The 12,740-nt window shown below is 39.2% G+C and overlaps 2 protein-coding genes and 1 pseudogene across 2 annotated transcripts in view; 1 reads left to right on the forward strand and 2 right to left on the reverse strand.

Moving 5' to 3' along the window:
- Window positions 1–287: 287 nt before the first annotated feature.
- Window positions 288–2,802, reverse strand: LOC127435717 (uncharacterized; annotated as a pseudogene).
- Window positions 2,803–3,600: 798 nt separating this feature from the next.
- On the forward strand, window positions 3,601–10,628 carry LOC127436186 (titin-like). The gene is made up of 3 exons (XM_051690187.1): window positions 3,601–3,741; window positions 4,083–4,133; window positions 6,202–10,628. Exon 3 carries the CDS (start codon window positions 6,217–6,219, stop codon window positions 9,184–9,186), a length of 2,970 nt encoding a protein of 989 aa, XP_051546147.1. The 5' UTR covers window positions 3,601–3,741; window positions 4,083–4,133; window positions 6,202–6,216; the 3' UTR covers window positions 9,187–10,628.
- Window positions 5,087–12,740, reverse strand: part of LOC127436190 (non-muscle caldesmon-like) — a 47,627-nt gene continuing 39,973 nt past the window's right edge. The window contains exons 11-13 of the mRNA XM_051690196.1: window positions 11,966–12,052; window positions 11,753–11,861; window positions 5,087–6,056 (exon numbers count right to left, since the gene is read on the reverse strand). Of these exons, the coding sequence (XP_051546156.1) occupies window positions 11,796–11,861; window positions 11,966–12,052 (153 nt within the window). The 3' untranslated portion in view covers window positions 5,087–6,056; window positions 11,753–11,795. The remainder of the gene's footprint in view (window positions 6,057–11,752; window positions 11,862–11,965; window positions 12,053–12,740) is intronic.

Raw genomic sequence — 12,740 nt, forward strand, 5'->3', positions numbered from 1 at the left:
GGGATCATTACACCCGAACGCGGGGGTTCTTGCTGCGCTTCGAAAGGGGGAGCCCATGATACAAGTAAACGTGAGTTAGCTCTCAAGCATTCGAGCAGGAGAACCCCCACAGTGGTTCAAATGGGAGGGCCCTTGAGTGCTTTAGGCATGCCCGTCCTGCGTTGTGGGACGGGGGGGCTTCTGGGCTGGCCGGGGTGGACCCCTGCTGCGTCCGAATGGTTGGGCAGGCCTGTTGGAAATTTGAAGATGAAGCAAGCATCCCCCTGACCCTGGATGAGAACTTATGGCTAGTTAATCAGGGCTTGATGGGCCTTCCTGATATGAAGGTGGTTGGAACGGATGTAACCGAGGAATGCGTCGGATGACCAGCGGCCCAGTAGTCTTATTAGTTGATCGGGCAGGCCTTTGTGTGCTGCTGTGGTTGCGGTACTGATTCGAAAAAATGGCTTGAGTATGGTTTATCTGGGATTCTGGAATTGAGCAGGACAAATTTGAGATGTTTTTGGAACCAGAATCGGGATACTGTTTTTTTGTTTTGTCAACAATGAAGAGGGGATCAAGAGGATTTCTTGTTTGGGATCCTCTATAGTGTATGTAGTGTGCTAGTAATTGGAATGGCTGGATGGGAGTAGAGAGGTTGAAAATGAAGATTGAATACCCTTTTTGGGTTTGGTCTGTTTTGCTTTTTTTAATGAAGTAACTGATTGTGTCATCGTCTAGAATCTGGATGTCCGAAATGGTGGGATGGATTTTTGGGTTGAATTTTGACATATTGGTGAGTTAGAAGTAACGGAGGAAGCCGAAGAATGCAAAGATGAACATGGCATCTAGGGTCTTTGAGGTGTTTAGGGAAATTGTGCCTTGATGGAGAGTGTTTAGGCAGCATTAGTAAATCAATGGTGAGTGGTTGTCTGGTATCGGTTCTGGGGGGTTAGGTTTGTGGATGCCTTTGATGAGGATGGTTTATCTGGGTATGGTTTATTGTGGGAGAATTTTTTCCAAAAATTAATTTATGGAAAAAATGAATGCTGCTTAGGTACCCTTTGATAGTATGAGGATGGAGGTTTTTGGTTTTGTTGAGATGCGAGGCGAAGGAGGATACAGAGAGGAGAGAAAAATCGGGAAATGACATGTTATAAATCAGATGGAAATCTTTGAATTATTTCCAGGCTGTCTGGTAGGTTTGTAGGGTTCAGGGGGAAACAGCTTGGAGAATGGAGTCCAGGGATGCTTGGTGGAGGAGTTTGAGAGGATGGTTTAAGGTAATTTCAATACTGAATAGGGAGGAACTGGCGTTGGTGATGGGTTTGCTTCTGGGGACAAGGCTCTGAATTTCTGAAAGAGAAAACGAGAGACGGAGTCAGCGATCTGTTTTTTTTTTAGCCTGGAATGCGCCATAAATTAGTTAATGATGGAAATCCAGGTTAGGCGTCTAAGAAGGGATGACAATTCTGGAGAATAGGATCTGCCTTTCTTAATGCACTGGACAGTGGCTTGGCTATTGCAGTGGACTAGGATGCTTTTAGACGTCCATCCTGACCCCCAGAGGGAGGCTACTACCACGATGAAATACAGTTCATATATGGCAGAAGGTGTTGAGTGGGGGGGGGGGGGGGGGGGTTGTCATGTTGGGGGACCAGGTGGATGCAAACCATAGGGCTTGGTAGTAGCCTCTGACTTAAGATGGCACTGCATCAGTGAACAATTGGATGTCGTCTGGGGAGGAAATGAAATCATTGTAAAAGAAGGAAATGCCATTCCAGTGACTGAGGAAGATAGACCATAGAAGTAAGTCGGCCTGACATGCTTGGTCCACGACCACGGTGTCATTTAGGGCGGGGACTGAAGAGGCTAGGGAGAGGAGGTGTGGGGAATAATGCGCATGGCATAGTTTAGATGGCCAAGGAGAGAGAGGAGATCACGTTTTGTATAATTGAAGGACAATATATGGTTTGATGTTCGGTTGACCTACAGATGGCGCATGAGATGCTCTTGCATTCCAGGAACACTATTATGTAATCTAAATCTAGGGCTCCCCAGTACTGACATTGGTTCCACTGTGCTACTCTAGCTGCACATTTAGCTGAGAATAGTTTGTAGTATGTGAAAAAGTGGCTGCCTCCGTAAGATAGTGAAAGTTCGGCGATGATGGATAGATAATCATTGAGCTCGTGCTGTCTGTGTGGGAACATGGAGCATATAACTTTGGTATAACGGCCGAAGGCGATGCAAAATTCGGTAAAGGTGAGCATGCGGGAAATGCTGCGGGAGGGATTTTTTAGGTTGACAGAGAACTCGCTGCAGTCTATGGTTCTATGGTTACAGGCTGCCGATTATAAGTGTTTAGCGGGTGGAGGTGAGGTAGGAGAATCGGCTGAATCACCGTGTTTAGGGGCAGTGAGCAGCTTGAAGAGCTGGGCTTTGTTTGCGCACATAGGGTACGTGATATCTGCGATGGCAAGAGCGTGTCGTAATCCATTGGCAGTCCATTTAGCTATGCTGGGGATGCCGTGGAAAAAGCATGCGATGAGGAGGAATATGAAGCTATTGAGGGAGGAGGAGAAGTGATAATTCTGTGGCGGCACCTGGGAGAAGAGGTCTCCGAGCGTGAGGTTTGGCGGCCTTGATTAGCTTATGGAGGTTGAGGAACGGCATCGGCGGAAGCAGAGATGATCCTGGTTCGATAAGCTGTTGTGGGGAGTCCAGAGCGATGGAAAATTCGTCATCAGAGGGGAACAAGTCGATTTCCTGAGACATCTTCAAGTATTGGGTGGGGCGTAATGCCGGAAGTCTCAACGCCATGTAGAGGTAAGCGGCTGTTTAAATATGCTTACTCTAGTGATGTGATTGGTCTGTTTAAACGCCCTTGCACCTCCCGAACCTTGTATATAAAACTCCATTTTAACTGCACTTAATTTTTTTTTCATTTGAATTTTAATTCAAATGAATAAAAAATAAAGTTCAAAGTTTGAAATCAAGCTGTCTTGCATTATTGTGTAGGTTATTGCTTAACGAAAATTACCTCACAGTACCACTTAGCATCCAACCAGTGGTAATATCGTTATTCGGTTTGAACACCGCACCGGTGTGAAAATTATGATATCGTGTTAAATCTAGTTGTTGAGCTTGTTCATTCTCTTCAGACTGAGTTTTAAAAATGGCTGAATTTGAAGGGCTGCATGCTGTGAGGCAATCAGAACAGTGGGCGTTTACGTTGAAGTTTTAAGGAGGCGCTTAAGTCCAAATTGAGCCTTTCAGAAAGAGGGCCAGAGACAGGGTGGAAAATGATCATATATTGCTAAATTATGAATGTTTTAATGCAAAAAACGTTACTAACATTATCAGTTGACCTCAGGGAAGATTATAAAACTATAAAAAAAGAGCATTTCATGAACCTTTAAGAACAGCCCTTCAAAAGGAACAACAGCTGCTGCTTATCTGCAGGGGGTGCTGTGCTTATAGATTGTGTAACTGAGGGTGTGCAACCTGGTGGGGGGGGGACACTTGGTGATATCCAAGGTGAACTGGATCCCCCTTGCTTTGCTGACGGATCCCCCCACACCATCACCATTCAGCATGCATTCTGAGTAACGGACTCAGGGTTTTATTTTTGGACTGCTATGGAGCCTGTGCCTTCCATTTGAAGGAAGGGGGAATAGTTGAACATGAGTCTCCCATTCTGACAGTCCAGGCTGGGACAAGCAGGCAGCCGCCAGACAGCCCTGAACAGCAGAAACGCAGGTACAAAACAACAACAACAAAAAAAAAAACCTTCAAATTTGATCGGGTTGTTAACATGTAAACGTCCCTAGTGTTGGGTCTTAAGTGGTTGTCATGCCTCTCCATGGGAAGAAGGCTTTAGCAGTATTATAGCAAGCTATCTTGACAGTTTTTAAGGTTCCTGCAACTAGGGTGTGCAGTCAAACTAGGATTATTAAAATCAATGTAGCAGTGTAACCATAAATCATAACTGCCATTGTTTTATCTCATAGATGTCAAGTGTTTTAAAATGCAGTTGCATATTTTCAAAGGTATGCATAATCAAATGTTTGGACTGACTTTTTGCATATTTATATTTATAGGGGACCGTGACTGAAGTGTCTTTAACTGTCTTCGGTTACGGTCATATATTGGTAAGTTATCTTTTTTACCATAGGTGGTTGCTAAGAAGCAATTATATGGTGCATGATTTTACTGCTTGGCTATTCTTGCCCTTTCCTCTTTTGAACTTCTATCTTGGAAGTTCTCCAAACTGCCCAGCCTACCAGGGCCTTAAAAGGAGGACCTCCACTCATATGGTTCTGTATGTCACTCTGTGGGCTCAAGGCGTCTTTTACATTCTCTTACAGGTGGCCTTCATTTGAACCATGGCAAAAAAAAAAAAAAAAAAAAAAAGTAAAAGTGTTATGCTTGCACAAAAGACATAATTTTGCTCACATTTTAGTATTTTACCATCTAGGTGAGATTATAGATAAAGATCTAATTATTTTTTCGAGCAATAGTGCAGTTAAAATGTTTCATTTATAAATAAGGATTGAATTATACACATATAACTGTAATCTATATCTGTGCATAATTGAGCCAAAAAAGGTGTGGTTTCAAAAAAACCAAAAAAAAAAAACAAAAAAAAAACCAAACAATTATGAAATGTAATTATTATCTTAATGTTTTATAGTCAAATACTGTAATTGCTTAGTAAATATATCACCCTGCGTCAATATAGTACGACTGAACTTAACAGCAGCTTTTTGATATATGATCTTAGTTTTTGAGTCAGCAGACACCATTGAATTTGATTTGTAGTAAAGTTGCAGTTATTTATTATGTAATTAAATGTAGCTGCCCCTCCTGTGCGTTGAGCAGTGACTGCCCCAGATCACTTGGCATTAGTTTACAGTGAGGGTGGAGAGTGGCACCACACTCTGTGACATGGAGCAGATGACTTGCTCATTTGCTTTCAGCCTAAATTTAGGCCAAGGAGGCATTTTAGAACAGTTGTGGAGGTTCACCATGTCATAAACTGAAAAGTCCTACTAAATGTTTTACTTGCAAGTAGATTTAAATAAGAGGCCAGAATCAAAATAAGAATCATACAAAATATCACTTTTATTGAAAGTAAAACAAGCAGTTAAGGATTACAAGTCACATTCCCATTTTAACCACCCAATACAGTATACAACTGGGTCGCAAAATAATAAAACATAATAACTAAACAAACATGTTTATATTAATATTATAAATATGATATATGGAATAATTCCAGTGTTTTCTTGAAAACCAAGGAGAGTGTAGTCATTATGCAGAACTACAAAAAGCATGAGCAGAGAGGTAACTAAATGAAATATAATCAAATATAACATAGACCAGGGCAGATTGAGAAGGCAAAGATTGGTAATTACTCAGAAGACATCAAAATCAGCTTAATAAATTTCCTCTTCATTAGAAGTAGTTTTGAAAATTAAAGTATACCTTACCCTTAAATGTATTTCAATTTAATCTTTAACATGGTAAGAATGTTTTTTTGTTTTTTTAAATAACAGTGTTCCAGAATATAAAAAGGCCAGCATAGACCATCAATATAAAAATGAAGGTGGCAAACATCTTGGACTATCTTAACTATTTGACATGTGACATTCACATTAAGTTTATACTCATACTTTTATAAAGGGCATAATATCAACATTAATACTGAGGGAATATACTTGGCAAATGTAAAAGAAATAACAACTTTATAGTCTATGGCAATTAATTGGTCACATTTCTGAGAATTAGTTAGCTCTTAATTTATATATGTGGCAAACTGAGTTTTCTATTCAGAAGAAAACATTAGAACAGTCAAAAACAGAACAATGATTAAACATTTAAGAGAGAAAAGTATGTAAAATGTAATGTAATTTGTTATTTATGTTAAAGTTGTTTGATGTACTGTGGTATATATACTGAAGGACATTTTAAGGCTAAAATAAACAGTGAAAATAATCTTGGTGAATCACCCAGACAAGGAAATATTTTGCTGCTGAATTAAATTCCTCACAAGTCATCATTGGAAACTTCACCTGAAAAAGAAAACAATATTATTAATGAACAATAAAGATGCCTATCTTTTGCCAGTTTTCAGAATAGTTTACACTTTGCCAACATTAATATCAGGAACAATCATAATTATCTTAGATATCAATGTCTGTTCTTTATCTGTTTTAGGGGGCTGAAGATTTCATGGCTGTCAATATCGGCATTGCTGCCCAGGCAGGCCTGCTTTCCCAGCAGTACCCACCTCCTCTGTTCCCCAAACCTGGGAAAGAAAATGTCCGGCTCCAGAAGCTACTCAAGAAGACTGCAAAGAAAAAGGCTGCTGCCCAGGTCTCACAACCATCCGCCCCTTTCCGCTCAAGCCTCTCCCCGGTCAATGAAGCAAGCCCTGATCTGGAACACAGTGATCACTCAACTCCACCCAAGACTCCAGAAACACCTATCTACATTGGCACAGTACACCCACGTTTCAGTGTTCGACCACTGTATCAGCATGTACCATCCCCTTACCCTCATCACAGAGAATTCACTTATGGCAAGACAGCAGGGTTTCCAAACATACTCTCACCAGTACCTGGACATGACACACATGCTACAGTTCCAATCAGGATTTTAGTGACTGAAGAAACCACACACTTGGTCATGAAACTTGATTCCCAGGAAAATACTCGACAAACATTACAAAAAGTTCCAATCCCTCAGCCAACAATTTTTAATGTCTCTAGAACAGCAAAGCCATTGTTTGAAGTTCCTCAAATTTCCATTTACACTGCGAAGTCAGCAGGTTTTGGAACATCTTATTATGCATCTTCACCAACAAGGAGTAGAACACCTACTGCAGAATTACTGAGAGGCCCAACACCAACATTTGAGGTTAGAAGGATTGTAACACCAACAAATGAAATAAGAAGAGATAGAACACCCACCAGAGAAATCAGAAGGGTTACAACACCAACATTTGAAAAGAAGACAATTACAACCCCAACTTCAGAAATTAAGAAAACCCCAACTCCAACTGCCGAAATAAAAAAAGACACAATTCCATCTTCTGAGATCAAGAAGGTCAGTGCTCCAGCCTCAGAGATTAAACGAGATGCAACTCCAACACTTGAGATAAAACGGGTTACTACTCCAACACTTGAGACAAAGGGGGCTACAACACCGAGAGTAAGGACACCAACATTTACCTTATCAAAAACATCTTCAGGGCGGCCCAAGACACCCTCAGATAATGTGCCACGTGTTAGAGCACCTGTGATTGAGATTTTAAGACCAAATCCACTTTTATTTGCTGTATCTCCTGTGCACATGGAGGGCAGAAGATCAAAAACGCCAACCTCAAGCTTGGTTGAACCACATGATGAGATTAAGGTGAATGACACCAGTCTTCAAAATGGTGACATATGTGTCAAATCATTTGAACCCTTAAAAGTACATAAAACCGCATCTGAAAACTTGTTAAAACTTGAAACGTCAAAGGCCAAACCTCAAATACGGGACACTCAAACACCTGAAATCTCAAAGCTTATTGCAAATGATCATCCAAAGCCTGACACTTCAACAACAAGCAAAGGACCTACACAGTCTGTTTTATCTTTAGTTGGGCATCAAATACCTATATCTAGAGTCACTCCATTGGCTAGTCAAAGACCTAAAACACCAACAACCAAATCCACATATTATGGATTGACCCCTGCTGAATATGTTGCCCATGGAGGAATAAAAAATTATTCACCCTCATTTAGCATTACTTCACCAACGGTAGAGACATCTCAACTTCCAAAACAGGAACCAGTAGTACCTCAGCCTAATGTGGCAGCAAAAGAGGATACAAAGGCTGAGGTAAAACACAAAGAACAACCAGAAATTCAGCCATCTCAGACTGATGTTGTTAAACATGAAATTACTGTAGCTGCTCCACCTTCTGAGGTTCCAAAGGAAGCAGCTGAGACTAAATCCAAATCTGATGGAGACATTCCCAAGATATCTGTGCCAGAGGAAACCAAATCAAAAGTAAAACTTACAGGATTACCTGATGTTAAAATTCCAACCATTATAGTTTCTGTAGCTGACATACCACCATCAGAAGCACCAAAAGCAAAGACAACAAGCACTGTGACACCACGAGTCAGAACTCCAACCTATGGATCTCCCAGACTCGCCCAAATGACACCAATCCCTCAAACTGTGAATGAAACTATGAAACCTGGAACTAAAGCTGCAATATTATCTGACCAAGATGTGGGAAAGCCAGCACTGCCAAAGTTGTCAGAAGGTCAGATTAATGGCCAACCAACCAAAGTGCCAGAGAAGCCAACAGAGGCTAAAATGTCTTTGTTGGAGAGAATTAAAAAGCAAAATCTAGCATCTTTTTCTTCTGAAAAAGCTCCTGAAAACCATGAAGAGGATAAGGCTGGGGTTAAGCCTCTGGCTAAACCAAAAGAAGACCAAAAGGACCTTAAAACAAAGGATGCTGAACCTGAAAAAGTAGACAGATCGGAGACAAAAGTTAGTACCCAACAGGAGATCAAGCCTGCAGAGGAAAAGAAGGAGGAGGGTGACCACTCCTCCCTGTCTGCAGAGCCTCTCTTGAAGGTGATCCAGAAACCAAAAGGCATGAAGTCAAAACTCAGTGGCTGGTCTCGCCTCAAGAAACATATGGTGGTTGAAGCAGAGGAGGCTACATTTCCAGAGCCTGAGCCTGGGTCAACTAAAGAAGTGCCTGCCAGTGCTGATCAAAATGCAAGTGAAAAACAAAATAAGTCTGAAGATGAAGCTAAGATTATTGAGAGCCAGGACAGCAAAGACTCCCCTAGGGCAGCCAAAATGTGGGATGCTGTCCTCTTCCAAATGTTCTCCACTGAAGAGAACATAATGCAACAAATTGAAGCCAGTAAAACTGAAGACCAGAAGAAAATGGAGGCAGAACAGAAGACACCAAAAGAAATTCCGACATTCGCACATCGCTTGCCAGTTCTGCTTTACAGCCCACGGTTCAATGCCAGACGACTAAGAGAGGCAGTTTCACGACCAGCGACAAAGATTGCAACAGTTTTTGAAATGGGGCTCATAGGCCGCAAAAATAAAGATGAAGAACCAAAAGACTTTAATAGAACAGCCAGAGGCTTCAATGCTTCTAAAACCACTGACGTCTAACTGGACGACATATAATTGATGGGCAAGGATATTGTAGGATTTTATTACGATGGTAGAGTTCTGAAAACCATCCAATTTAATTTTCTTTATAAATTTATAGCTTTATAGCAGATCAGTTGGCAAGTAAACTAAATGGATATTTTCTTTCAAACACACATCAGCAAATTTTCAGTACCAAATATTATTACCCATTGGTCAGCTGGAAGTAGCCATTTAAGCTTTATTCTAATCAGGAAAATTAATGGATTTATTTCAGACATCACTTTTAGATTAAAGAGTTTACTGAAGAGACTTTCAAAGCTCGTCCTTCAATGGCATACATTTTTGTAAGCATGTGAAATATGTTAATATTTTTATAATAATTATATCCCAGTCAAAAAAATAGCTTAGTTAGAAACTATGATTCATTTACATAATTCAGTAAACAGGAATATTTGTTCAAGTCTCACAAAATCTAAGCAAATCAAGAGGCCACAGTAGACATAAAAATTGGGTATAACATTTTTCAATATATTGTCATTTAAGAATATTCAGTTTACCCTTAAATTTTTTTTCTGACATCAGCTTTTTGCACCTAACACTACAATAAAATACACATACCTTTATCTCAGCTAAAACTGTCTACAGCCAGTATTCTTTGGTTCTTAATGAAGAATACAATTTAGGTAAAGTGGCTTAAAAAGTCTTTTGGAATTAAAAAGAGTCTCTCTCTCTCTCTCTCTCTCTCTCTCTCTCTCTCTCTCTCTCTCTCTCTCTCTCTCTCTCATATATATATATATATACACAATACACAAAGATAGGGAGATAAATTTAAAGAAAAAAGTTGTATATGTATACATTTAGTAATTTTTCTTTTTTTGCTTTTAAAGATAACATGCTAATTATGGGTGTTGAGGGGCAAAGCCATGACTGTATGATTTAAAAGTGCAGGAACAATTGAGTGAGAGTTTTAGGAGGGTGAGCCAGTGGAACTGGGTAACCACGGAAGCAAGAACCAGAAATTGTATATGAAAGGGATGTAAACAGTAAGTATGCTAAGAATTGGAACTTGTGCTATGCCTCATAAGTACTGAACGCAAGGCATGACACACTCTGCAGACCAGAGCATGCCTGCAGAGAACTGTGTACTTGGTGCTCATAGTTGACAAATAGCTTTCACTAATGAAGCCCTAAAAATGGCCTGTCCAAACCACAAACCAATGTGAATAGATGACAAGAGTGAATACTGACTGTCAACTTGCGCATGTTCTTGTTTCAGGCTTAGGACATGGTAAAATGGGCTTGACCTTTGCTTGCATGTTTGTCTTATGCTGCAGAAACCATCAGGGTGAGAATATTTTCTCTGTACTGATGGTGATGTGTAAAATGCTTTGCATTATAAGGTGCACTGTTCTAGATTTAATGTTATTTTATATATTTTTCTAATAAAATACCTGATTTGAGAGAGGGTCTCATTCTTCTTTTTTATGAAAATACATGAAAGCTGTTAAACGAAAAAGTCTGCACTGTGTTGCCAGCTTGTTGTGAATTGACTGATATATATAACAAGAAAGTCAGATATTTTATAAAAAGGGCATACGCAAAAACCCTGCACATTACTTCTGTAAAATCTTTAGATATTTCTACACATAGCCTATTTTCATTATATGAGGCAATATGAACTCTCCATTCTTTGGTAAGGGATTTACAAGATCATGTAATCAATACAAGAAATCAACAACACTAGATATAATACATTAGACCATCTTAACCTATTTAATGTGATATCGATATTGAAGGCCAGATAAAAAATAAATAAATAAATAAATAAATGGGCCACATTTCACCCAAAAATTAAAGATTTTTGGCCTTGTAACTTTATTTTCAAGACAATTAGGCACATTTCCCCCACCTGAATTCTTATTAGGTTACTATAATGTGAATTTTTTTTTCATGCAGTACAGAAATGAAAATCGTTTTCAGACAGTCCCTTAACACACCCTCCACAGTTTTAGCACATTTTAGCACAATATGTGGACTTTTCAGATGGTCCCTTAACCACCATAGGCAAAATTTCCAACAAATATCCAGGTTAATTTAACGATCTTGAACGATTTCGCCGTTATACCATATTGGACCAGTTTAAATACGGGATAAATTGCATCATGTATTGATTCGATATGGGACAAAAGATTTCATTTTTAAATATGGTACGATTGAGTATTTTACGGGATGGGTGGCGACCTCTCACTTCAGGTTTATGGGCAGTGAACTACTTTAACAGTTATTAGGTGATTAAATTATTATTATTATTATTTATGAAATCACACTGGTATTTAGTTTCTACAGAAGCATGGTACCATCATTTAACAACACTGGAGCACTTGGTCAGTCTTGAAAAGTTTATAGCAAAAAGAAATACATTTCGCTAAGGAGATATTTTCTCAAAGAAACCTACAGTTGAGCTCTATTCTTTTGTAGCATGCTCCTGCAACAATATGTTTTGTAGTGGACAAATTGCTAGCACAGTGTTAATTTGAAAAGTTTTGAAATCAGTGATAATGTAAGATAAAAGAACATGTCTCACTTGATTTCCCATTTGGGTAGACACTGTAATGGTCGTCATCAGTTTAAATCTTCTCGTATTTGCCATGGCCTGTCACAACAAACTTGTACCGTGTACCCGAAGAGGAGCCCTAAAAATATAATGGTGAGTAGGTGTTAGGGAGAGAGGTAATGAGAGAGGGATTCATTATCTTATTATTTAGAATTTTAGCGTTGTTCTTATCTGAATATTTACCTTTCCTCCTGACCTCTCGGCTGCAGAACCTTCTCCAATAATTTCCCACATGTTCTTCTTCTGCAGAACATCCCCAGGTTTAACATCCTGAGAATTAGCAGTTGAAAACATGATTAAGATTACCTTTATTCTCTTAAACTTGCTGTTTGACTCCCATCACCCTTGTAACATAAACAAGGACTGATCAGAATGCTACTGTATATCTCTGAGTAACACACGGGTCAGGTAGGAATCTGGATTACATGCTAAGGGAAGGCAAATAAGTAAGATAGTTAAGTGTATACGGATACCAAATTATGACTACAACAATTAAAAGGTCCAGCTGAGGCACCAGATCACCTTTTGTCAGCTATTTACAACACCATTCTAACTTTTTTTGTTTGTTGTGATGCTGTGGTGTGTGATAAAATATCAGGTAATCCATAAATGGATAGGTTAGTTAAAATAGCCTGATAGACCTACAATATGGCAAGCCGAATTGTCTTTTAATCATTCTAATGATATGATTTGTTGATATCAACAATTCAATTTTTACTACTTAAAATGCTAACTCTTGATATCAGAAATGTAATTATTACTAGTGAAAATGCAGTAGTCACATCTGAACTAGTAAACATGTTAATTCTTGATATAAAAAATGACATCATCATTCACTGGAATACACATTCTTGATATCAAAAATTTAATTTCAACTAGTAAAAACTGTAATTCTTGATATATGTAACTGCATTTTCACTAGTAGAATTTCACAATGATCTGTCATTCACTCCTAATC

Source organism: Myxocyprinus asiaticus, chromosome 46 (genome assembly GCF_019703515.2).
Source record: "Myxocyprinus asiaticus isolate MX2 ecotype Aquarium Trade chromosome 46, UBuf_Myxa_2, whole genome shotgun sequence".
NCBI classification, from domain to species: domain Eukaryota; kingdom Metazoa; phylum Chordata; class Actinopteri; order Cypriniformes; family Catostomidae; genus Myxocyprinus; species Myxocyprinus asiaticus.